Below are 26,846 nucleotides of genomic sequence, written 5' to 3' on the forward strand. Positions count from 1 at the left end.
TATGAGAGGCTGACTTGATTTGTAAACTTTCATTTAAAACACAATAAATAAGAATAAAAGAAAGAAAGAAAAAAAATAACACACTGTCGTCGAGTTAATTCTGCTCACAGCAACCCTACAGAAATTCCGTGGGGCAGTTCTACTCCTGTCCTATAAGGTCACTATGAGTTGGAATCAACTCCATGGCAATGGGTTTGGTTTTGGTTTTTTAGTATTATGAAACAAATGACACAGCGAAAGAGTTTTTCCAAAGATTTATTGAAGCAGAAACAAGTTGGTCAGATACTTGCTGGAAAAAAGCAGTTTTAATGGTATTCAAAATACTTTTAAAAAAGTATTCTAGCACAAGACTTCTTCGTAAACTAGATTACGTTGTAAACTTTTTTTCTAACTCTTTTAGGAATGTTGGTTTTTAAGAACTAGAGCTTAGTCCTATTCCAAATCTATCTTGCGCTCCTGAAAAACTGCAGAAAGGCACTTGAAAGCTGTTTCTTTAAGATATGGATTTCGTTTTTATTCTTGCTGGTAATATATCGCTACACTGAGTGTGCGCAATTTTCACTCAAGGTCATCATGATGCTGAGAAGTTTCGTTGATAACCTGTTGAAACAATAAAACTCAAATCAAATATAACACTATATGCTGAAGATTAAATTATCCCATAAAGCCTGAAAAGAAATCCTACTAAATATATATCGTTTATTGTGAAAGTTGGAAGGTTATATTAGTTCTGTATGGCAAGGTTTACAGCTTGAAGGGACAGATACATGTGCAAGGTGCTCCTCACCTATAGGCAAACTAAGTATTCAACGGAATGTTACGACTCCTAAAAAAATACTTAAAAAAAACTCTGCTTCTGAATGATGTTTTAAAAATCAGATGCAACAGTTTAAAAGCAGTTAAGACATGAAAATGTGTAGCAACATGGGCTAAATTTATGGACAAGTAAAGATTCAATAAAGATTAAAAATAAATCTCAACCATTGCTTTACTACAGTAGAGCGGTAACAAAAAATCAATTGACATATAGCCAATCCTTGTACTACAGAGAAGGGCATAGGAATGTTTAGGTGACTGTCAGAAAGGGAAAGCCATGTGTCCAGGATTAAGACATTCCTGACACTGAAGCAGTCTAATGAAGCTATTCTGGGATGTAACTTAAGGAACCTTTAATCCCATTGTAAACTAAGCACCACAGCAAAAGCCCTCATTCTGGACTTCAGGAAGACTGCCATCTCGGAGCCAAATAACTAGTTGGCTACATGCAGTGTCGCTGGGGGCGGCGAGGGGGAGCACCCATTGCTATCAAGTTGATTAAGGCTCGTAGCAACCCTATAGGACAGAGTAGAACCGCCCCATAGGGTTTCCAAGGAGCAGCTTGGTGGGTTCGAACTGCCAGCCTTTTGGTTGGCAGCCAAGCTCTTAACCATTGCATCACCAGGGCCCCACTGCTGGAAGAAGAGGTGTGGTATTTTTTGAGCAGGCATGAGTGATACTGAAAGCTCCCAAATTAGCTAATTATATCTGAGATACAGAAATATTGATTTAAATGGATATTAATTCCCGTCCAAGATTATTCCACTTTTTATTTAAAAGATACCAACCTGTCCATCTCTAGTTTCAACTGTCTTAATCAGGAGTGTCCTTTTTGAGTGGGTGTCAACCAGAGGGAGTGAATCCAGATTGGTTTCTACATAAAGAAACAGGACAAAAATGAGTAAAAATAAAATGTGAATAAAACAAGTAACTCTTTTATTCAAAGAATCATGATCTTTTGCAATTTTTAAAGTGCTTCTTTAAAGTGCTGCAAAATAATTCTAAAAATACTTCCAAAGAATTCTGAAGACTATGACTTATTTGAAAGTCAAGAGCCTGGTAGCATTAGGACGAGACACAGTGCTTCCGTGTGTGCACCATCAGGAAGAATTCAATGGAGTTTAAATTTCAGTTGAAACACAGAGTGTAAAACAGTGCCTGGGTTTGGAAATTAGAGGTTTAAAAAAATCTAGAGAGTTTTAATAGAATTTGTCCTTGTGTTTTTCAGATATCATACAGAACAAGTCTTTCTCATAAACGAAATGCCGACAAGCTGCTGTAATTTTTCATAAGGGAAAATACATGCTTACCCCGCAGATTCAGGGAAGAAAAGTTTGGAAGAGGCAGAGAAATCCTACAAAAGATGAAGGAAAACAGTAAAATTTTTGAAAATAACTTGAACCAGGACAAATGTTTGCATTGTTTGTTTTAATCAAATAAGAAAATTTACTTGAGTAATTGTTAAGTTAGAGATTTGCATTTACTCATTGACTGGACTCATTAGCATTTAAAAGATTTGACTCCAAGCATTTTCTCCTCAGGGGTATGTACTGCAAGAGGGTGGGCTTTGACAGGCAGCTCTGGGTTCAGATCCCAGCTCCACTACTGATTGACTCTGACTAGAGCAAATTACTTGCTCTAAGTAACTACTTAGAAAGAGTGGACACTGTCTTGTTGTCGTTAGTTGCCATGGAGTCGGTTCCAACTCACAGCAACCCTATCTACATACAGCAGAACAAAACGCTGCCCGGTCCTGCACCACCCTTCACAACGGTTGCTGTTTGAACCCAATGTTGCAGGAAAGTATCTACTTTGCATAAATATTCTAAGGATTAAATGAGACAATGCATGTTATCTGTGAATTAATACCTACCATTTGCTAGGTATTATAGAGGGTAACACAATACCTAGCAAATGGTACGTATTAATTCACACATAACCAAAACCAGTTGTCACTGATTTGATTCCAACTCATGGCAACCTCATATGTGTCAGAGTAGAACTGTGCTCCACAGTGTTTTCAGTGGCTGGTTTTTCAGAAGTAGACTCCCAGGCCTTTTTTCTAAGGCACCTATGGATGGGCTTGAACCTCTAACCTTTCAGTTAGCAGCCAAGCACATTAACTGTTTGGTAACAGCCAGGGACTCCAGATGTGCAAACTGGTATTTTATACCTGCTCTCCTCGCCTTCCAGCAGCTTCCTGTAGGTGGCAATCTCAATGTCAAGGGCCATCTTAACATTCAGCAGGTCTTGATATTCACGAAGGTGACGAGCCATCTCTTCCTTCATGTTCTGAATCTCATCCTGCAGACGGCCAATAGTGTCTTGGTAGTTAGCAGCTTCAACAGCAAAGTTCTCCTCCATTTCACGCATCTGGCGCTCCAGAGATTCATTCTGCAAGAAGCGAGAAAGGCTTCCAATGTTATCCCAGGGAAAACCCGGCTATTCCCAGAATTCTTTACAGTCCATTTGTATAATTTTCAATAGGGGCAAGTGATAAGTACTCTACTTCTGGGTAGAGCATACAGGTACCTAGTCCTTTCCTTTTACAAGCAATGAAATATTTCAGCTAAAACCTGTGGATTTCAATCTACAGCTTTTTGAATCTATCCTGATGACTCATCTTCTTTGGATGAAAACATAAAATTTTCTTCACTTGAAGCTTTGTTCCGATATTACCATTGGCTTTGTCAATTGAGTGGGTCCAAGTTGGTTAATTTTTCTCTGTTACTGCAGTGTAGTACTTACAGTTCCTTTAAGAGCATCCACTTCGCAGGTGAGGGACTGGACCTGTCTCCGGTACTCGTTAGCCTCCTGCTTCGCCTGGCGCAGGGCATCATTGTTCCGGTTCGCAGCCTCAGAAAGATCAGCAAACTGTCAGGAAGAAATGAGAACGTAGAATGAAGTTCAGGATACGTGACCAAGAGTCAAATACTTTGAGTCTCAGGAAAATAAACCGTAATTCTGATTTTTTATGTCTGAATACTTGGAGTTCTATCATTTGTGACCTAGTGGATGTTAAATGACTTGTACAGAAATTCTCAAAGATTCTTTTGGAAGCGTCCAACTTTCCTGGAAAAATCAGAAAGCTTAAGACGATAAATAAACAAATAAGGCATGATACAAACCAAAGTTTATACTCTAAGTACAAATCGCAATGTCTTACAGAATCTGTCTAAATTTCTGTTTTAAAATGTCAGTGGAATGCTGACATTGAAATTCTGAAGCAGGATCTATCATCACGTTGCCCCATCAGAAAAGGGTGGAGGCCAAGGGTATGTGTTGGGGTTGACTTTGAAGAAAGGTGAAAGAAGTTTAGTGGAAAGGTAGTTTGCTATTCTGAACGAGGCAGTATGGGTGGGGAGGCTATAGCAACAAGGCAAAATCTGACCAAGAAGTTAGTCAGCTTTTTGACTGGAGCTAAATGATATTTAGGAATCTAAGACAGGTATGGTATTTTTGGAACAAAAGCCTTTCTTTGGTTCTAGCCATACTGACTTGCTTCATACCTTAGACTTGTACCATTCTTCAGCCTCCTGAAGATTCTTGGCAGCCACACTTTCATACTGCTGACGCACGTCACGCAGGGCAGCCGTGAGGTCAGGCTTAGAGACATCCACATCAATTTGGACGTGCTGTTCTTGAATCTGGGCCTGCAGCTCCTGGATTTCCTGAAGAAAGAACAGACGCAGGTCAGCCTTGCCAAGGATGGGAGCAGCTTCACCTGCATTCATCACTAAAAGTTATTCCACTTACCTCATCGTGCAGTTTCTTCAAAAAGGCAATCTCTTCTTGCAAGGATTCCACTTTACGTTCAAGGTCAAGACGCGCCAAAGAAGCATTGTCGACATCCTATTTTAAAAAGGGTAAAGATAGGATATAGAGAAAGCTAAAGTCTATAGCTTACATCACATATCCATTCATTTTTAATTAGTCATATTTACCTAGGTCATTCCCTATAGAAATGGTTTTGATAAATTCTATGACCCTTGCATGAGTTTGTAAATGCTCTAGTGTTATACTATGCTTTCTTCTCTGTTAATAAATTTGTATTGTGACCTGGTCTGTTGTACTCAAGGTTGGCTAATAGACAATTTCAAAATAAATACATGTCATCAGGGTAAACTGCGCTCAATTATCCGGGAATTTAGATTTTACCAGTAATACTTTAAATTTTTGCTAATTAAAAAAATCAAGGCAACAACATTTTTTAAGATATGTGTCTGTGTTTAACGTCATAGAATAGCACGACAGGAGTTGCCAGGTGACAAACCCTCATGCATATGTGAATACATGTGGAACAGGAACTCCTGCTTCTTAAATTTCAGTGTATACCTAAGCTGTCTTTTTTTCTACTCAAATCTTCTGAAAATTATCCTTTGGAACCATCTATTCATTTGGCTCCACGTTACAAAGCTGGATATATATCAAGTAGCAATCTCATAGCGAAGTTCAGGGTACGCACCTGCAAATATACAGCTCAAGCAAGTAAGGAAAATGCCTGGAACTCTGAACTGTATTCGCTTTGCTTTCTCTGGTGGATTTTTTGTCCTGAAACTCCCTTGACTCATCCTATAACGGTGTGCCCATCCTCTTTACTCGCCCCGGTCAAGTCAGTTACTCAGCTTTTTTCAGAATGACTGGTGAAAACACTTGTATATAATGAAACCATGTGAAGAATTCTTGCTGATCTTGCTCTCCTCGGTCTCCAATGTTTGCAAACCGCTACATTCTAAATCAAAGTGCACACTCTTGAAACTAAGATTTTATTTCTCCCAAGGGATTCCATGAGGATTTTATATACCTTAACTTGTAGGCAGTTATATTTGGAATACAACTTATAGCCTTATTGTCTTAAAATACTGAGACACTTGTATCACTTTCATGGAAAAGTGAATGAAGAATGGGTGACAGCAAAAAGATCCAACTTGGAAACAATTTCATTTTAGCTTGCTGTTAATCTCGAAAACAGATATAAACGATATTTTACTAACCTCTACAAAATGCTCTATGTGACACTCCACTGAAGAGAATGTGAGAAATTTTACTTATTCCCTAAAGAGGGGAACTTTTATATTAATATTACTTTATATTAACTCAGTACTCTGCAGACATTACAGGTATGGTCATAAATGCTCAATGACTACAATGAATACCACACATTGCTGTGCACTGAAATTAATTTGGCAAATGTATTTCAGTTTCAAAATATCATCCTAGGCTATTCATCTTAGAGTGCTTGTACAGCCAATTCCAGTAAGTGTTCAGGAGAATAAACTGTGCTGGGAAATCGTCTTGGTTTTAATTTTAAGCTAAAATTCCTTCCACTATAACATTGGAGAAAAAAAAAATCCTTTACTTAAAATTGTATTCATCAGCCTTAGGTTTCTTCTTTATTTTTGTGGGCAGTGCTAAAGAATATAAGAAGCCAATAACGGCCTTTCAAAATCTGATGTATGACTGTAGCTTTAAAAACTTTTCACATCACATACTTCACAAGCTGGGCCAGGTATTAGATAACGGAGATCACGATGTTAGCAAATACTTGTGTCCAATTAGAACTGCGCTTACATCATTACATATTCAATAAGAATGTAGCCTGTTGCAAAGCTTCTCTGGGAACACAAAGACTCCTATTATTTCCGTCCAAAGCCACCACATTTGCAGAATGTCTGTATCTACATTCCATAGTGAATCCCATAGAAACCATTAATAGCCTTCAGCCAAGAGGACAGATGGCTCCTTTTCACCCTTATTAGATCACAAAATAGTTGTGCATAGCGATACTTCCACCTAACTTTACCGCCACAATAGAACTGGCAAAGAAAGGAAACTTGTTGGCTTCATGCCAGTCAAACTAAGTTTCTCATCTTCCGACACCTTTTACTTTTTAAACTACAGGGCATAAATTGCGCTTTTTGTGGCCTTGTAAAAGTTGGCCAACTTTAGCAAGCCACAATCTAAATCAAACTGTAACTGTTCAAAATCACAATGTCAGTGCGTTCCCAAAAAAAAAAAAAAAAAGAAAGAAAGAAATGTCTTTATTTCCTTGAAAAAAATCTTGAAACAAAGTAAAAAGTTAAAGACTTTATTTATGTCCTAAAGAAAGGGTAAAGCCCTCAAAGGTTTTTAGCTGGAAAAGCTCCAATTTGTGGTCTTTCTACCACTAGGGGGCTGTATGCACAGACGTGAACTTCTGCACTCTTTGGACTTAAGTTCTAAGTAACTTTTAGAATCGCCAGTGGGTTGGTTGGGTGGTTCCGCTGCCGACGAAGGGGAAGGAAGTCTACAAACCTGTCTGAAAGATTGCAGGGTGCTCTCGGCTTCCTCTCTCTGCAGCATCTCCTCCTGCAACCTGAAACAGTTGCATATTAACCAAGGGGAACTGGGAAACCGCCAGGGGAGGGCGGCCGCACCCAACCACCACGTCGCTGCGCCACGAGACAACAGCCGCCTCTGCCGGCAGCCAGCGACTGCAGCCCTTGTAGAACTGCAGCCCTCGGCAAGTTTTAGCGGGACCTCGGCCGCAGCATGAAAAAGCAATCACAGTCGCCACTAGGACCTGCAAAGCAAACGCCACCACTCCCGCCCCAGAGGAGACGGCCATCCTTTGTCTCGCGTTCTCCACAGCTATCCTCTCCTCCCTCCTTCCGGCCCCATTACTGGCAGCCCGCCAGGAGGGGCCAGGAAACTTTCTTAAAAGTTTGGACGAACCACTCTCATCTTTATCAAGTGCCTTTAATTTCAAAGTGGGTTTTTTTTTTTTTTTTTAGTTTTATGAAATCCGTTGCCTGAAACGGAGCGTTCTTGGGCAATGAGTGCGTGCAAAGGGGAAATGCTAGCTGCAAGGTCTGAGTTTAGGAATCCCGTGCCGCCACCGCCCCAAGGGCGTGGCAGCCCCTCGGAGGGCGTCGTTCCCCTCCCCCTTCTTCCCGCGGCCCTGCCCGGACGTCGCCCCCCAACCCCCGTAAGTGGCCCGGGCTCCTCCTTACTTCTCCCGGAGACGCGTGATGTCCTCGGCCAGGTTGTCGCGCTCCACCTCCACGCGGGCCTTGTCGTTGGTGAGCTGATCCACCTGCCGACGCAGCTCCCGCATCTCCTCCTCGTACAGGTCTCCCAGGCGCGACTTACCCTGGCCTTTGAGCTGCTCGAGCTCGGCTAGCAGGATCTTGTTCTGCTGCTCCAGGAAACGCACCTTGTCGATGTAGTTGGCGAATCGGTCATTGAGCTCCTGCAGCTCCACCTTCTCGTTGGTACGGGTGTTCTTGAACTCAGTGTTGATGGCGTCGGCCAGCGAGAAGTCCACCGAGTCCTGCAGCAGTCGCACGCCGGGCACGCTGCTCCGCAGGCGCACAGCCGAGGAGCGCGTGGCGAACACGCCGCCCGGGGACGAGGTATAGAGGCTGCGACTGGTGCTGGGCCGCAGCGCGCTGCCCAGGCTGTAGGTGCGGGTGGACGTGGTCACGAAGCTCCGGTTGGAGCTGGGCCGGCTTGCGGTGCCGGGGCCGCCGAACATCCGGCGGTAGGAGGATGAGGACACGGACCTGGTGGACATGGCTGCGGAGGGTGGCGGTGGGCTGGGCGGCTGCAGCTGTGCGGACTGGCTCCGGGAGGAGAGGCGAGCAAGGGCGCGGTGGGTGTGCGGTGGGAGCACTCCTGCGTCTCTGGCGCGGGGACCCGGGAGCGAGAGTGGCAGAGGACGGGACCCTGCCAAGGGCGCTGTTTTTATAACCCGGCTAGGAAAGAGGGTCCCCTCCCACTGCCATCCAAGCCGCGAAGCGCGCCAGCCAATGGGGACCTGGCGAGAAGAGGGGGGAGTGGGCGGGGGTTTGGGGCGGGGGCGCCCTCAAGCCTTTCTCCTCCCGGCTCCTGGCAGCACCGGACTGGGCACGGTCCCGTTACTTGCTAAGTTTGGCTAGGACTTTGGGGGCTTTCCTCGTAATTGCCGGAGGTCTGCTCACCCCTGGGTGCCGAAAAAGGCGGGGGTCGCGCGGTGGTTGGGGAAGGCGCCCCGGGCTGGATAAGAAGGGTCCTGGGGACCACGCCAAAGGAACGTGGGAGGAGGCGCACTGGTGGGAGGGGTGCGCGGTGGGCGCTGGGACACAGGGCTGCGCAGACTGGGAGCCGGTGGGGGGAGAGACCCTCGGCTAAAGGAGCAGGAAGAGGGGGAGTAAAGGATCGAGCATATCCAGAGGCGGCGAGAAAGAAACAAAGAGCGCCTGAAATTGGAGCGTGGGGTGGGGTCGCGCGCAGCGGAGAACGCAGGACTTGGGCCTGTGGAGCCTCGCGCGCTGCCCGCTTCGAAAGGGGGGACAATTAGGACCCTCGTCTTTTTTCTTCGTCTTGTCTTGAGGGTACTGTGCAGGGACTTAACGGACTCCGTCCGGCTTCGGACGGCCGGGGCTGAGGCGGTGGCCGAGACAAGCCCAGGGAAGAGGGGCGGGGTCTGTGAGTCACTGAGGGTGACTCACTGCGCCCTGCTGGCCGGTAGAGGTTTAGGGGGCCTAGCAGTTCGAGGGAAACCGTTAGACGAGGTTGACTTAAGTCTCCGCGGGCCCCACGCTCAGTGTTTTGTTCTAAATCTTACCCCACTTAGAGCTCGGCGGTCGCTTTGATGTGTACGGTCCAGCCGTGGGGGAGCCAAGAGCACCCTTTATTTTTAAGAAGTCGCCAAATCGTGATTTTGTTCCAATGTGCGCACTTTTTAGAAGGAACTTTCCGCAGACCTTGGAGAGTCGCCAACTGCGGGTCTCCGGGCAGTTGGTGATAGCTTTACTTAAAAAGTTCCCTCCCACCCTTCACTCCAGCCTCCTCTCACTCTTCCCCCTCCCCCTATGAAACCACACCCGACTTTTAAAATGATCTGCAGGTTCTGGGTAAAAGAGGAAATTCGGCGTACATAGTTTCAGAATCAAATTGAGAGATCACTGCTTTTTTCTGCTGTAGTAGAAGTCATTAACGGTATAATCTGAGCCAATTACAGAAGTAATTAGGTGTTGCTTTAAACCCCCAATTTGATTAATGAGATCAAATGAAAGGCAGTTATGTAACTCAAATGACAGAATGTTTGAGGAAAATAGATTTATGTGTTAATTTTAGGACAGAGCTGCGCAGTGCAGAATTCTGAGGACTTGTCTGAGAAATGTCACCAATTCTTGTGGTCTGTTGTCAAGAAGAGGATTTGTGCCTTTGGTCTTGGAGTGAGAGAGATAAAGCTGTGGTCCATGACATGGAGAGATTCCATCACCTTAAGCTTTCTAGGTAAATAACTCAACTCAAGGGGCTATTGTTTCAATATTAGTGAAACACAGAATAGTTACCACCCAAAGGAGATGAAGGGAGGAAAGGGGAACCAGTCTTCTTGTGATTAAGTAGCAATTTAAAAAATCGACATTTTCTTGAGTACTTATGATACTTAGGGAGTACTGAAAAGATTAATTTCAGAACCACTGTAAAAATAGAAACACCTTGGTTATATTGCTATAGGTAGGGGAAAAAAGGAAAGTTTTCTCTCTTTGTGTGTGTGTGGGGGGAGGGGAATACTGAAGGTTACCTGGCATTTAAGAAGAACGGTTTGGAGCCAAATGAAGGGGTTTATTCTATGCTTCTTCTAGGCAATATTTTGTTTACCTCATTTCAGTTAGCTCTGGCAAATGGCAGTGCCAAAGTCCAGCCGAGGACCCTTTCCTGCACAGCACTCCTACTGTGGCTTTCTTTTATTCCCTCATTCGCTGGGAGGCTGGGGTCACTCCCAAAGAGCATTCCTGGGACTCCATGCCTGGCAGAGGAGCCTGTGCTTCACGTTCCCATCTTGCTCTCTGAGAGCCCTTTATTCAAGCCTCTGCTCAGCAAATGTCGCCATTGTGAGGTTGCCTGGAACCCTTAGGATGAGAAAAGCAATCTCTCTATGGTGGAGGGGGGAGAAAGGGTGGGCCTTACTCCTACATAAAATGCTGATCCCGGGGCAATGTGGTGGCTGGCGCTGTCAAGGGATGCTTGCTGACTGACTCACTACAGAAAATGAGGGCAAAGCTCTCGTGTGGTGTGGCAGTGTGCCCTGTCTGTGCCCACAACTCGTTCCTCAGGGCTGTGGTGACTGCCTCTGGGATGGGCCCTGGTGTTCCTGGTAATCTGAGGGGTGTCCCTTCTCCTTCCACTGCTGTCCCCATTCTGTATTCTCAGGGCTGTGCTAGGCTACTCTCTTGCCACAGCTGGTGTGCTCACTTGCCATATGTGTGTGTGTGTATGTATATTATGTGTGTGTATATACGTATGTGTATATTATTATGAGGACCAGTTGTGGTTCAGTGATTAAATACTCACCTTTCCTGTAGGAGACATGGGTTCATTTCCTGGCCAATGTAACTCATGCACGACCACCACCTACCTGCCACTGGAGGTTTTGAATGTTGCTGTGACGCTGAACAGGTTTCGGTGGTGCTTCCAGACTAAGACAGACTTGGAAAAAAAGCCTGGTGATCTACTTCTGAAAAACTCAGCCAGTGAAAACCCTGGGGATCACAATGGTCTGATCACATTGGCATGAGTCACAATGAATCGGGGGCTGACTGGACAGCAGCTAACAACAACAAATATATATTATATACATATTTTCCATCTTATTAGAAATTTTTCATCATTTGCAGATGAACTATAGAGAGGTGAAGGTTGCAAAAACTTTTTTACTCATTCATGTAGTATACGTGAAACTTTGGAAAGAATTAAATTCATTCTTAGACGAAATATACTGTGCCTAGCACAGTGCCTAAAACAATGAGTGATAGTCATCAATGAGGGAAATACATATCTGAACTAACATCCTCACGTATGGTAACTAATCCTCCTATATTCTACCTCTGTTTTTAGTTACCTTTTGGAAGTAAACAGTATGTAAGCATAGTTTTCTCAGTTTTCATATTTATTTTTTGATGGCTATGAAAACCTACCTCAGAAGTATTTTTAAAGGCTGGGCTATGAAGCTGCTTTATACATTGCATGATACAAGTTGTGTATAAATGAGGCCCCAGTGGTACACTGTGTAAGCCAGGCGTAAACATTACCCAGTCTAAGTCTAAAGTACTAACAGTGATTTGGGGATTTGCAAGCTGTGGTGATGTCAGCTGAATTGGGTGATCTGCACTGACTGACCAGCCAGCCATGCGAAGAGGAGCTTAGTGTCCTGTGGAAGCTTTAGGGAATCTGGCTCACAGGCCGCCAGGCCACGAGGACAACTTCTAGCAGGATTGTCTGATGAAATGATAGAAGCGAGACGGTGGATGAAATGACATGGTGAAAAATTTGGCAAAACCTAAAAGGCATGGTGATAAAGATAATAAGTATTATAATAAACCAAAAAACCTATTGCCACTGAGTGGATTCCAACTCATAGCGACCCTATAGGACAGAGTAGAATTGTTCCACAGGGCTTCCAAGGAATCAAACTGCTGACCTTTGGTCAGCAGCCTGAGCTCCTAACCACTACATCACCAGAGCTCCAAATAATATAATAGCTGCTTTAATTTTTGTGCCTACTGAATGACTGTCACTTTGTACATATATATTTAGTTTAATGCTCTCTCAGCATCCTGCAAGATAGATTTGGTCATCCATTTTACAGGTAAGTCTAAGACTCAGGTTAATAACTTATGGTCGTGTAATTAGTAAGGGGGCAAGAAAGGGGAGAAAGGGAACAAACATTTGAACTGAGGCCTTTCTGACTCTAAATGCCTGTATTTTCTCCTGTCCTTAATGACTAAATTTTCCTTACTCTCAACCAATTCAATTCACAAATACTAATTAGGGGGCTACTGTGTTCCAGAATGATTAATACAGATTTTTCTGGGTAAGAGAAGATTCTTAGCAGAGTTTGGCAGACACTCAGAATATAATGTTTTGTGTCATGCAGATGATGTAGCAATGATCCATAATGGTTGGATAAGAAGGGGGTTTCATTTTCACCTGAGCTCGAAATCTGGACTTTCATCTGTGACTTAAACATTTTCACCTAGATTCCTTTCTACCTGTTCAGAAGTATTAGATCCAAAATTTAACTGAGCTCATCTCACACCCTAAAACCCACCAACCAGAGCAGCTTCCCCTCCCAACTTCCCTATCTATTAAGGGCAACTCAGCAAACCACCAAGATTAGAAACTTTCATCATCTTGCCACTTCCTTATACTATATTGGTCAGATCCAAAGAGTATCATGATATGATACATGTCCCATTGCTTCCTGTATCCACTGTTATGCTGCTGTCACTCACATCCAAGCCATTCCATATTTCATCCCTGCAGTAATGCAATTGGCTCCCCCTCCTCCAGGGTATCACTTCCCTCACCAGTGTGTATCTCTCAGAGCTGGCTCCCCTCCCCTTTTTTTTTGAAAATGGCTTTCTCAAGATGCCCTAATGAACCAAAGTGCATCACTCAGTCCATCACTAGAATGTAAGCTCCGTTAGGGTAGGGATTTTTCTCTGTTTTGTCCACCATTCTATCTCCAGTGGTGGTAGAATGCCACTTTCTGTACTTCCCAATTCTTTTACAAGGCTAAGATCTCCCTGGTAGCCCTGAAAAGCTTCTTACTTATCTGAATATTCTATGAAGCACTGCAGGCGGAACAGAAAATTGAAACACTTACCTGTTGAATGGAATATGAGGGATGGCCTAAGAAAAACTTGGCACATTTGTCGAATGTATGAATTAATGATGAGTAGTTCATCAAAGGTGAGAAAGTAGGGAGGGCTGATATTTACTGCAGCTTATTAAATGGAGTCCCTGGGTGGTACAAATGATTAATGTGGTTGGTTGCTAACTGAAAGGTTGGTTGTTCAAACCCACCCAGACATGCCTTGAAAGAAAGTCCTGGTGACCTTTCCAAAAGGTCAGAGCCGTGAGAACCCTATGGAGCACAGTTCTACTCTGTGCTTGGGTTGTTTTGAGTTGGAATCAACTCAATGGCATCTAGTGTGGTTTTTTGGTTTATTATGTTTAAGCATTCTCCTAGTCACTTTACATATGTTACTGCATTCAATTTTTACAAGGTATTATGATCCACAACGTTCATTCATTTACTTAATACGTATTTATTGAATATTTATCATGCACGAGGCACTCCTGCTGGACACTGAGCCTGGGGAACAAGACAGGCATAATCCATGTCTTCTTGGAACGTAGAATTTAGTTTGCACGTGAGTGTATGATACAGAGAGATGATACTCAAGGAACAAACAAGTTGTAATAAAGACTATGAAGGAAACAGAAATTTTGCTGCAGAGGCTCATCAGAGGTTGAGGTTCATTGCGAAGCTATGGCTTTTGATAACATCATTCTAAGTATACATATCCATCCTCGTTTTCCGTGGCTCCCCATCATGCACGATGTCAACGAAGCCCTAAGCTCCTCTCTGTTCTAGAAGCGTACCACATTGTTCCCACCTTCAGGGCATTCTTCAGATTCTGTTCAACAGATAGGTGTATTCATTTTCTGTTCTGCGTGCAGTGCTTCATAGGGTACACAGGTAAGTAAGAAACTTTTCAGGCCTACCAGGGAGCTCATAGCCTTTTTTAAAGGACTGGGAAGCACATAAAGAGCTAAAAGACAAAGCAGAATGTGGGGAGTGAGTGCTGTGATGGAGAAATCAATGCATATTTCATTCATGCCCAAGGGTTAGATAAAGGAATGATCATATCCATTGAGGGAGATAAGAAGATGTATTTAGCAAAGGTGGTACTTGAGGAATGGGTATGATTTTCACAGCTTACGATGGTAGAGAGAAAGGATGTTCTAAGCTGATGAAACAGTATAAGCAAAAAGTGTATAGATGACGGAGTACTGGGAACATTTAGGGAACAGGAAGTATTCCATTTTGACTGGCTTATGGAGTAGTTGTTGGGGAGAAATGAAATGGAAAGCTGATATAGGGCCATGCGTTGGAGAGGTCTAAATGCCAGGGAGAGGATTTTATAATTAACATGGTGGGCAGTAGGAATTCACTGTGATTTTCCATTAGGAGAAAGACATGCTTGTAGCCATGTTTTAGGAAGATCGTTCTGGCATGTTGTGGAAGATGAATCAGGGATACTGAATTGAGGGCTGTTTGCAGCAGATCAGGTGAGTGGCAGTGGGAGCCTGACATTGGAGATAGAGTGATGATGAAGGGGGTTGATTTTTAGACTGTACAGTTAGGGGCAGGACAAGCTAGTCAAATTGAGCATTCCAGGTATAGATAGAAATATGATACTTAGGTGGAAAATCGATTTGAGATAAAAGATGATTAATTCAGATCCCCTTACCTGGAAATATCTTCCCTTCTCCAGTTATAGAAAATAAAGGGTCATGAAGAAGGTTAGATATAAGTGAAATCACGCACCATCACCTTCTACAGTACATCTAATTTCTTCACTTAAAGGAATAGCTAATGTTGATGGTCTTATATTGTTTCTTATAAATGTGTTAATGTGTTAGTCTGGTTTCTGTGTAACATCAAAGACTTCTTCAGTATCCTCTAAAAGTGTTAAAAAGTTCAGAGAAAAAGGAAACTTTAAGATACATTCCTAGAAATGTCTTCAGGTATTTTTTCAGGGGGAAAGAAAAACAGATTACAGTTCCCGGTGAGCTATATATAATTTACAACTTCATTGAGGTCCAATTAATAATCTATGACTAAGGAAAGAGAAGGTAGTAAGTACGTAGGAGGAAAAAAAAAGTTGTTAACTAACACCTGGTGGGAAACCCTAGTCCAAACAACCTCCACTTCATGTTAGACAAAGAAGTGAGGCTAGGTTTTCAGTATTGGCTCTTTAGATACAAAAAAACTAACCCAGTTATATAAAGCAGATCCCATTCTAAAGAGACCTAAGTAACATTGTCACCTTTTTGTTAGTACTGAGTCAGACTCCCACAAGAAAGCAAGCAGGGATTTCCCATTGGCCTATAAGGTTGTTACCATTTTTTAGGCTAAAGAAGAAAGGTCATTGCTAGAGTGTTTATCAAGTGCACGGTATTCTGGGCATTTATTCTGCTTGTTTGGAGGAGGTCATCTAGTTCCCAAGTGCTGGGAGATTTTTTTTCCTGGGGGTATTTAGGTACTGGATCTCCTAATAATAACTTTGTTTAATAGCAGTGTTTTCTTATAAAGAGTGGTAGAAATTGCAATAAGTAATTTCTGATTTGTGTTTGTATTAATATGCGAAGTTAGAAAGGGAATGTCAATTATGTATATAGCCAAATCTTTTCCTAGTATATTTGGGAAAAATAAAAGACCTTCATTCTAATCAAAACAGATTATTAAATCCACGAATTTGAAGATGCTTCAGCTTTGTTACATTGCGTTCATTTAGCCAGTGAAAATGATTTTCTTCAGGACCCTGGATATTAAGTTTGTTTCTGAATGTGTCTGATAAACTCACAGTTTGAAATATATCCCATCAAACTTTGGTGGAAAACAGAGTACTAGAAAAAAATAAACACATAATGCAAAGTAACACTAAATAAAGTTGTGTGGTAAAAGCAAGGAAATATAAAATGGCATAATGGTAAAACTATGCAAGGCAAGAGGATTACGAAAATCTATTAAAATCACAAGAAATAAGTAAAGACAGACCATTCTGAGTTAACCGTAGCAGAATAAAGGGATTGGCAGTTCTTTGTAATTCTACTAAGATTTCTAAAGCACTGAGTAAGATCTTGGATTTTTAATTAGTTAAATACTAGAAATAAGCCCTCTAACATGACTCATGGATATGTGGAATGACCAAAAAAAAAAAAAAATTATGGAACTGGAGCTCAATATACATTAAATGCATATTTCTTCATAACATAAGTTATAAAATATTTTTCTGATGAAATATAATTTATTCATATGTCATCTCAAAAACTTTAGGAGGTTAGATGTGAGAATTCAGTGTAGGATGTTTGCATGGCTAGATCTGGGTTGGTGTTTCTTTTTTTTTGGTTTCTTGTATTTTTTTGCTAACTGGATTGGTTTGCACAGTCCTTGGTTAGTGAACTCTCAGCAATGATAACCAAGCACACTTTAATATCATTGCTAGAATTGGAATTTGGCCCAGATAGGAGAGCTAATGGCAATTGGAATGTCATGATGATAATTTACATCTATTGAGTGCCTGTTGTATGCCCAAGTACTTGACATGTGTTAACTTAATGCTTGCAACAGCTCTATTTGACATGTGAAGAAACTGAGGCATGGAAAAGCTAAGTAACTTACCCGTGCTCACTCAGCCAGGAAGTGGCAGATCTGAGATTTGAACCTAGACCTTCTGGCTCTAGGACCCACACTCTAAAACCTCATTGTACAATGGTACCTGACATGACGTGATGTTTTTGTACTACTATTGGTGCCATCCCCAAGTCTCTTTGGCATTCTTTTCATGGTGTCGGTCTATCACTTTGGACTAATTTTTTCCTGTTCTGATTTAGTAACAGGATCCATTTTGAGAATACAGTGTCCTTAATGATTCATCAAGAATTCTGTGGACATTTTTAGGGGTTTTCTGTGGGAGATCTCATTTCTTAATTCTGACTCAATCTACCAGAATGAATTGATAGTTATGGCATATGACTCTTGCGTGCAACTAAAAGAATAAAAATGCTTAACCTCATTTGCTAGTGGAAAAGAAAGAAATGGACCACATTTTTGGGACACTTTGTCTCTGTAAATAAGAGTGACTTCTTCTCCCTGTGCTTACTCTCTAATAATTAGAACATTAAGGAGATTTATTAATGTTTTAGTCCTTCAGGGTGCTAATATTGTGCAACCCAAGCATAATAGAAGAGCTGTGTGAAATGAGGTTCAGTGAGTTACATGGTATCTTAGTCATCTAGTGCTGCTGTAACAGAAACACCACGAGTGGACGCGTTTAACAAAGAGAAATTTATTCTCTCACAGTCTAGTAGGCTACAAGTCCAAATTCAGGGCACTGGCTCCAGGGGTAAGCTTTCTCTTTCTCTGTCGGCTCTGGAGGTAGGTCCTCACTATCAGTTATCCTTTGGTCTGGGAGCATCTTACCGCAGGGACCTCAGGTCCAAAGGATGTGCTCTGCTCCTGCCACTGCTTTCTTGGTGGTATGAGGCCTCCCCGTCTCCCTTCTTGCTTCTCTCTTTTATATCTCAAAGAGATTGGCTTAAGACACTACCTAATCTTGTAAACCTCATCAATGTAATTGCCGCTAATCCGTCTTATTACATCATAGCAATAGGATTTACAACACATAGGGAAATCATGTAAAATTGTAGACAATTGCACAATATTGGGACTCAGCTAAGTTGACAGATTTTGGGTGGACACAATTCAATCCATGACCCGTGGCAAGTAGGATTCTCTAAGCCAACCCAAAGCAACATGACTGAAAACACATATGAACTTACTATCCAGTTTTTAAAATTTTTCGTGCGATACTAATCTCATTGATTAATTATTTCAGTGTTTCCTAAATAATTCTCATCAAGAGCAGCTTTAGTTTAAAGCAGAGTATTCTTAAAGTACTTCACATACATACAGGGCAAAGAACAACAGATATCACCATCTCATTGCAGAGATATAAGGGGAAAATAATGCACACATGTGTTAAAAGCCTGATGAAATCCTAAGTCAGTAGTGGCATTATTACTTAGTGATTCAGATTATTCTGGAGAGAAACAGTGATCCTCCATTCAGTCAATGTTTTTTGAGCTCTGCTGTGTGCCAGGCTCTAGACTAGGTGGGGGGGACACAGAAGTGAACAATGCACCTCCCTTGCACTCAAGTGACTGCCTAATCTACTTCTCTCTTCTCTATTAAATCAGTTTTGTATCTAACTCCAGTGTAATTGGGTTGCCACACTGAGATCTAGTTTAACAGTTCATGATGCCTTGGCTGCTAACTGGAAGATTGATGGTTCAAACTCAACCAGCAGCTTCAAAGGAGAAAGACCTGACGATCTCCTCCCATAAACATTACAGCCTTGAAAGCCCCATGGGGCCCTTCTGCTCTATTACGTGGGGTCACTATGAGTTGGAATCAACTCAGCAGTACCTAAGAACAACAAAAAAGTCAGGGTGCCTTGGTGAAATAAGCTTTGCTTTTACTCTGAAATCCACTCAGAGGGGAAGTTTACCGCCCTGTTTTCCTTGACAAAATATATCCTAAGTACTAGTTGCTGGGTTACTGCATAAAACACAGGCCCCAAACTGCAGCCAGGAAGAGCAGTTAGCAATTAAGTGAAGGAAATGACTAGTGGGTTTGAAAACCAACACACTGACCATGTACTTCTTTGCATAGTAAGAAATCTTTGTTACTTAGGCAACTTTGGTCACTAAGGAAGTCATTTAGTGACTCATGTTCATACAGTATGACTTGTTTCAAAATCTCTGTATTCAGTGACCTTACCGTTTTGCCTCTGCTTTCCTTTTCTCTGGTCTGAAGCAGGAAAAAAACTGCGTTTGGATGGCATAGGTTTATTACTTGGTAGTGTATAATCCATTGGCTAGCCCATATTCTGAAATGTAATGGACTCCTGGGGATCAAAGTAAAAGGTCAGTAGTTCTGCAATACATCGATATATTAAAGGTAGAACTAAGCTTATTTTCTAAGCAGAAATGTTATTTCTGATAAATTAATGATTCTCAGCAGTTACTTTTTGTTATTTGATATAACAGTGCTATTTAAAATATGGAAAGCTTGGTGGCGTAGTGGTTAAGAGCTATGGCTGCTAACCAAAAGGTTGGCAGTTGGAAGCCACCAGTCACTCCTTAGAAGCTCTATGGGGCAGTTCTACTCTGTCCTATAGGGTCGCTATGAGTCGGAATCGACTTGATGGCAGTGGCTTTGGTTTTTTGGTTTTTATTTAAAATACTAGTCACATGTTTGGATAATCAAAATAGAATACTGAAGTACTTTATGCCTTAATATAAAATGCTTTGTTTTTTCACCTGTAGTGATGAAAAATGAAATTAGAACCTCCAGTAGAAGTTGTCTGGGGATGGTAAGTACAAAAATAAAAGAGTCCTAAGGAAATTTCTTCATCAGCTTCTCTCTAAATTTTCAGTCTGCCTGCTTGGTATTCCAATAGCAGTTGTTTTTTGATGATTGATTTTTTTCCTGTATAAAAAATAATAAAGAATTTTTAGGAAAAGTTATTTAGTTAAAAGTGTTATGGGTTGATAATGTGTTTGGAGAACTATGTGGAAGAATTTACTATTGATAAATAAAACTAGAGGCCAAATATCTGAGCTGGCTTTGAGGTTGGAACCGGAGCACCTGGGCATGGGCTCAAGGTTTTGCTCATAGCCTCAGTGGTACCAGGTGTCAGTGTGGTCAGCCCAGGCAGGGCTCACCTGAATTGCTATTACATCTTTTGTCCTAACTCCAGGACTCACTGCCATGGAGCCGATTCCAACTCACAGCTACCTTGTAGGACAGAGTAGAACTGTCCCCATAGGGTTTCCGAGGTTGTGAATCTTTACGGAAGCAGACTGCCATGTAGTTCTCCCATAGAACAGCTGGTAGGTTCAAACCACTGACCTTTTGGGTCGCCGCTGAGCACTTTAACCACTGTACCACCAGGGCTCCTGTAACTCCAGGAACCATACCATAAATCTCAGTGTTTAGATGCTGTTAACGTTAGCTGTTTCATTTTGCTTTCAATTTAGTCCTTTTCTGTTTTTAATTTTGTGCCTGGAAAAGCTTGAAAAAGACAATTAGTCATGACAACCATCCTATTTTTTTTTTCCTAGAAGCCTTCAATGTGAGGCCAAGGCACTGAGCACCATGAGTCGATCTGTGAGTGTTGGCAGCTGAACTCTTTTCTGTGGGGATACTTTAAGGGAACATGTGGAGGAAGTACTGCTGCAGTGGTTCTCAAAGTAGGGTCCCTCTACTAGAAGCATAAGCATCACCTGGGAACTTGCTATAAATGCGAACATCTGGTCCCCACTTCACATTGACTGAATCAGAAGCTCTGGAGGTGGGGCCCAGTATTCTGTGTTTTAACAAGCCTTCCAGGTGATTCTAAAGAATGCTCAAGTTTGAGAACCACTGCCCTGTCAGTATCTGTAGCCATATAGGCCATAAAAGGAAACCCTGGTGGTGTAGTGGTTAAGTGCTACGGCTGCTAACCAAAGGGTCGGCAGTTCGAATCCGCCAGGCGCTCCTTGGAAACTCTATGGGGCAGTTCTACTCTGTCCTATAGGGTCACTATGAGTCGGAATCGACCTGACGGCACTGGGTTTGGTTTTTTTTGGTTTAGACTATGAAAAGTACAGTTGTAAGGGAGCGTGGCGGTTGATATGTCTTTGTTTATGAGAGAATGAAGAATAGAAAGAGAGAAAAGAATGCTTTTACTTTTGTAATTCAAAAAAAGGAAGTTAAGAAGCTGGAAGTTAAAGCAGGACTAATTGCTTACATGAACCTTTGCTTTCTTAGAGAAGGCAATCCAGATGACTAGATTACTGTGAAAAATATTGGCTTGATTCTGAAATTCTAGAATATTTTCCTAGTGAGAAAGGCATGCCTTTCCATATTAGGACATAAATTCAACCTAGATTTCTAAAATCCTGTATTCTTGTATTCCAGTGACTTGGCCAACTGAGGCCTCAGCTCCTACATCTGAAAACCATACGCGTTATTGCTCTTCATGAATTACCTCACTGGTATGATGTGAAGGATACAGTATGTTTAAGAGGATCTGTGAAGCATCAGAATTACTGAGAAATATGAAGCATAAGGGAGAAGAATGATTAAACATTGATGATAAAGACATGTTTAGAAATTGATACAAAAATGGGTTGATTATTTCTACTTCCTTTTAATATACGCCCCATGTTATGGATTGAATTTTGTCCCCCCAAAAGATACGTTGAAGTCCTAACTCCTATACCTGCGAATGTGTCTATGAAGATGTGCTCAGATTAGGCTAACATCAGGTCACACTGGAGTGGGGTGGGCCCTACTCTGATAGGACTGTGTCCTTATGAAAGAGGAGAAGATAGAGACACAGAGGAAGGAAAGATGCCGTGTGAAGCTGCAAGCCAAGGCACACCTGGAACTGCCAGAAGCTAGGAGAGAGACATGGAGCAGATTCACCCTGAAAACCTCAGAAGGAATCACCACGGCCGACACTCTGATCTTAGACTCCGAGCCTCCAGAATTGTGAGACAATAAATTTCTGCTCTTATAAGCCACCAAGTTTGTGTTATTTCGTTATGGCTGTCCTAGGAAACCTATATACCCGCTTTAGCCCTGGCTTTGTCTTTTTTTTTTTTTTTATTGAAGCCCTGGTAGTGCAGTGGTTAAGAGCTCAGGCTGCTAACCAAAATATCAGCAGTTCAAATCCACCAGCTGCTCCTTGGAAACTCCATGGGCAGTTCTAATCTTTCCTATAGGGTTGCTATGAGTTAGAATCAACTTGATGGCAACCGGTTTGGTTTTTTCTGTCATGTATTAGCTGTTTACTTTTAAACAAATCACATTTTTAGAAAACATTTGATCTTAGTTTCCTCTTTAAAAAAAATACAGTATTAAAGCAGGGCTTCAAACTGGTTTCATACTGGTTTGAACCCTTGCTGAGAATTTGCATTTCTAACAAGTTCCATGCTGAGAATTTGCATTTCTGCCAGTTCCCAGGGAGTTATACATAAGAATCACCTGGCACTCTTGTTGAAATGTAGACTCTGATTCAGTATATCTGGGGGGTGGAAATGCAAATTCTCAGGAGGGAACTTGTTAGAAATGCAAATTCTCAGTAGGAGTTTGAACCAGAATGAACCATTCAAAGCCTTGTATTAAAGATACCTACTCACTTGGGAGAATGAAATTAAAATATGAAAATGAACTTTTTAAAGGTCAAGCATTACAATCTTTGTTGTTATTTAATGTCTGCATTGAGAAAGCTTTGTGATTGTTGACAAAGTCACATCATCCAGGAGTTTGGAATAAGTGTGTACATCAGCAGATTTTATGATTACAAAAAAATAGCTTTGTTTACTTTACTACTAATGCTCCCTTCAGTGGAATGTTTCAATTTTCTCATGAAATGGGGGAGATTCTTATATGTCTTATTAAAGAAAGCAAGTCTGATTTTTTTTTTAATCCTTTGAACTGGGAGACTGCATTTCATTCATTCTTTCATGGCAAGATGGGAAACCCTGGAGCCAGGCTACCTGGCTTAACTGATTGTGCAAACTTGGGTAAGCTTCACGTAAGAATCAACTCAACAGCAATGGATTTATGGGTTTTTAATAATACAGAGTTGCATGAAGATCAAATGAGAAATGTATATAAAACGCATAGTGGAGTGCCTGGCACAGAGTCATGTGGGTTATTAGTAGTAATATTATTATTATTTTGTTATTATTATTAAACTATAGCATGAAGAAGGAAGAAAGGGACCTACTTCTGAAAGTCAAGGGCAGGGGAGATTAAGAAGACAATAAATGGCCTGCTTATTTTATAAATGAAAATTCAAGCAATTCCCTTGACTTCTCTGGTCACTGTTAATAAAATCACTTTCCTGATTGCTTCTAATGAGAAAATTTATTATAGCATTTTATCATGTTCATATCCATGTAATAATCCAAATTCCAATCTATCTTTAAAGTTAAATGTCTTCCCTCCTGTAGCTGATTGTGCTGGAGGCAAGGAGCCCTGGAAAATGGGAGTGTTTGATCTAGACATCCCCAACTTAGATACTCCTCTTCCTCCTTCCTGATCTTGCTAAGGTTTTTGGCCATTCTAGAGTTAGAGTTCATAGAGGAAGAAGAGGTGGGAGAGGTAAGAAGGTTCTTATTTGTTGGTTTTTAGTGTTTATACCTCTGGATTTGGTGTATATTTAAAACTGGCCCTTTTTCTAGTGGGTGCTTCTTTGGGGACTTCTCATTATTGAAGATGTCTCTCCTAAAGCTCCCATGATGTGCAGAAATGCATTTGTCTTCCAGCTTCTGTCTGACTGCTTGCCTAGGCCCTACGAGTCATTCAGTGGTACACCCCTCGATTCTTTTCTCTATGGCACCTTCTTTCTTGCAGGTGAGCCCTTAAACAGTATAAACCAGGGGGTTCAATAAGCCAGATGTGGTGGAGTCAACTTTGACTCATGGTGACCCCATGTGTGTCAGAGTAGAATTGTGCTCTATAGGGTTTTCAAAGGTTAATTTTTCAGAAGTAGATTGCTGGGCATTTCTTCCAAGGAGCCTCTGAGTGGCCTTGAACCTCCAGTCTTTCAAATGGAGCAAGTTAACTGTTTGCATCACCCAAGATCTCCAAAGGAGGTAATAACCCATTGCCTCTGAGTCAATTCTGACTCATAGCGACCCTATAGGACAGGGTAGAACTGCTCCATAGGGTTTCCAAGACTGTAATCTTTATGGAAGCAGACTCTGATGGAGTGGCTGATGGGTTTGAACAGCTGACCTTTTGGTTAGCTGCCAAGTGCTGAACCACTGCACCACCAGGGCACGTAAAGAGGTAATATGGATACAATTTTAAACTCTCTGGGTGTCCTTTTTTTAACTTTTATTGAGCTTCAAGTAAACGTTTACAAATCAGGTCAGACTGTCACATATAAGTTTATATACACCTTACTCCATACTCCCATTTGCTCTCCCCCTAATGAGTCAGCCCTTCTAGTCTCTCCTTTCGTGACAATTTTGCCAGCTTCCAACTCTCCCTATCCTCCCATCCCCCCTCCAGACAGGAGATGCCAACACAGTCTCAAGTGTTCAACTGATACAAGTAGCTCACTCTTCATCAACATCTCTCTCCAACCCATTGTCCAGTCCCTTCCGTGTCTGATGAGTTGTCTTCGGGAATGGCTCCTGTCCTGGGCCAACAGAAGGTTTGGGGACCATGACCACCGGGATTCCTCTAGTCTCAGTCAGACCATTAAGTCTGGTCTTTTTATGAGAATTTGGGGTCTGCATCCCACTGATCTCCTGCTCCCTCAGGGGTTCTCCGTTGTGCTCCCTGTCAGGGCAGTCATCGGTTGTGGCCGGGCACCATCTAGTTCTTCTGGTCTCAGGATGATGTAAGTCTCTGGTTCATGTGGCCCTTTCTGTCTCTTGGGCTCATAGTTATCGTGTGACCTTGGTGTTCTTCATTCTCCTTTGATCTGGGTGGGTTGAGACCAATTGATGTTTCATAGATAGCCGCTTGTTAGCATTTAAGACGCCTCTGGGTGTCCTTTTGAAGCTCCTTGCCCTAGGATTGAGGTGAGGCACAAACAACCCCCACAGATCTCCCTGGAAGGTCAGTCTACATACACTGACAACTCGCTTCGAAACTTCTCTCCATCTTCAGTAATCCCCAAATCTTTTACATCCTCAAGAAGGGTAAATGGTTCCAGGAGTTATGCAACTATTTCTGGAGACTTTCCTTTGAAAATTTTGCATTATGCTCTTATATTTTATTTTGAAATATAGTTTCTGTTGTTTGGATGCTTATGTCAAAATTTCTACTTTAATGTTCCGTTAAAGGCAAAAGCGATGAGAGTTATTTGGGGGATACTTTGACTTTACAAACTATCCCTAAAAGAACTACAAAGGAGAATATGGTTTATACATGCAAGTATTGTAGGAGCCCTGGTGGCGTGGTGGTTAAGAAATAAGCTGCTAACTGAAAAGTTGGCGGTTGGAATCTGCTGGCTGCCCTGTGGGAGAAAGATGTGGCAGTTTCCAAAACTGTGAAAGAATACATTTCTGTTGTTTTAAGCCACACAATTTGTGGACATTTGTTACATCAGCCCTAAGAAACTAATATAATACAGTATATCAAAATACATTTTAAAAAATGAAACATAAAGAAGAATATATGAGCAAATTTAACTCATATTATGGAGGTACAGGACTTCCCAAACTTAAAAAGCAAAAGGCTAAATCACAAAGGAAAAATACATTTGACTTCCAAAAATTAAAAAAACTTACATGTCATAAAATATTATAGAACTAATTAAATGGAAGAATTTTTGTAACATACAACAAAATCAAAATTTTGCAAATTCAATATGAAACATATATTGCTCCAGTAGAAAAAAAGGATGACTCTCACAAATAAATTCACAAAAGAAAAAAAATTACAGATGACCAATAAACATAATAATTCATCTTCAATGTTAAGAAAGAGCAAATAAAAATGACATACCATTTTTTGGCCTGTAAGATTGACAAAGGCTAAAATTGACAGCAGTCATTCTTAGTTAAAAAAAAACAGGTGAGAATTCTCAGTCACAGTTGATGGAAACTGGGGCTCTCTGTGTTTTTTCTGGGAGCGCTGGTGGTCCAGTGGTTAAGCACTCGGCTGCTAACTAAAGGTCAGTTGTTCAAACCCACTAGCCATGAATGTATCTTTTTATTTTACATATTTTTATGATGTGTTTTATGCCTCAAAATTAGAATTATTATATCTAAAAAAGTTAAAGATAGCAGTAAATATATATATATTCTTTCACATATTTAATAAAATGCAGAACACATAATGATAAGATGATGTTAGGTGAAAAAAATCAAGAGTCTAAAATATATACACAATAAGATGTGATTTTGGTAAAATGTAATTAGGGCAAAGACTAGAGGGAAAAATATAAAAATGTTAGCTGTGGTCACGTCTTGTGGTTTTTTAATTTGATTATTTTATATGTGCCTTTATTTTCCAAGTTGTTTGTAATGGCCATAAACATTTTATTAGTAGTAGAGAGAAAAAATGGTCAGAAGAGAGGCTCTTACAGTTGGATTGGACTTTCAATTCTCTGACATTTCTAACATTAGTCTACTAGGAAACCCAGGTGGCCTAGTGGTTGAGAGCTACAGCTGCTAACCAAAAGGTTGGCAGTTCGAATCCACCAGGTGCTTCTTGGAAACCCTGTGGGGCAGTTCTACTCTGTCCTGTAGGGTTGCTATGAGTCAGAACTGACTTGATGACAATGGGTTTGGTTTTTGGTTTAGTCTTGTCTTACTTTTAGTGATAATCAGAATTTTATTTTCCAAATTATAATGATGAAATTGAAACCTTAAGTTTTTGGATTTTAAAACTGAACCCTACAGGGATA

General features: G+C 41.5%; 1 protein-coding gene and 1 long non-coding RNA gene across 3 annotated transcripts; one reads left to right on the top strand and one right to left on the bottom strand.

Annotated features, from left to right (window-relative positions):
- Nucleotides 1-239: 239 nt before the first annotated feature.
- VIM (vimentin) lies at nucleotides 240-8,527 on the bottom strand. The gene is made up of 9 exons (XM_049881908.1): nucleotides 7,809-8,527; nucleotides 7,111-7,171; nucleotides 4,573-4,668; nucleotides 4,326-4,487; nucleotides 3,565-3,690; nucleotides 2,990-3,210; nucleotides 2,127-2,170; nucleotides 1,605-1,690; nucleotides 240-600 (listed from the first exon to the last, which is right to left on the bottom strand). The coding sequence occupies exons 1-9, from the start codon at nucleotides 8,369-8,371 to the stop codon at nucleotides 559-561; spliced, it is 1,401 nt and encodes a 466-aa protein (XP_049737865.1). The 5' UTR covers nucleotides 8,372-8,527; the 3' UTR covers nucleotides 240-558.
- Nucleotides 8,528-8,660: 133 nt separating this feature from the next.
- LOC126074949 (uncharacterized) lies at nucleotides 8,661-25,068 on the top strand. Of its 2 annotated transcripts, XR_007517071.1 has the most exons (5): nucleotides 8,661-8,767; nucleotides 9,916-19,347; nucleotides 19,750-19,796; nucleotides 20,548-20,593; nucleotides 21,386-25,068. It is a non-coding gene; the product is annotated as an uncharacterized LOC126074949 (long non-coding RNA). The 2 variants fall into 2 exon arrangements; XR_007517070.1 differs by lacking the exon at nucleotides 8,661-8,767 and having other exon boundaries at nucleotides 8,951-19,347.
- The last annotated feature ends 1,778 nt before the right edge of the window (nucleotides 25,069-26,846 follow it).

This window comes from Elephas maximus, chromosome 4 (assembly GCF_024166365.1).
Source record: "Elephas maximus indicus isolate mEleMax1 chromosome 4, mEleMax1 primary haplotype, whole genome shotgun sequence".
Lineage (NCBI taxonomy): Eukaryota > Metazoa > Chordata > Mammalia > Proboscidea > Elephantidae > Elephas > Elephas maximus.

Bases quoted from the DNA above. Each gene is read 5' to 3' on its own strand.
- VIM (XM_049881908.1), bottom strand. From the start codon at position 8,371: ATGTCCACCAGGTCCGTGTCCTCATCCTCCTACCGCCGGATGTTCGGC. The intron at 4,669-7,110 runs GTTTGTAGACTT...TTTTTAAAATAG, and splicing joins CCCTGCAATCTTTCAGACAG to GATGTCGACAATGCTTCTTT. The intron at 2,171-2,989 runs GTATAAAATACC...CATCTTTTGTAG, and splicing joins CTGGAAGGCGAGGAGAGCAG to GATTTCTCTGCCTCTTCCAA.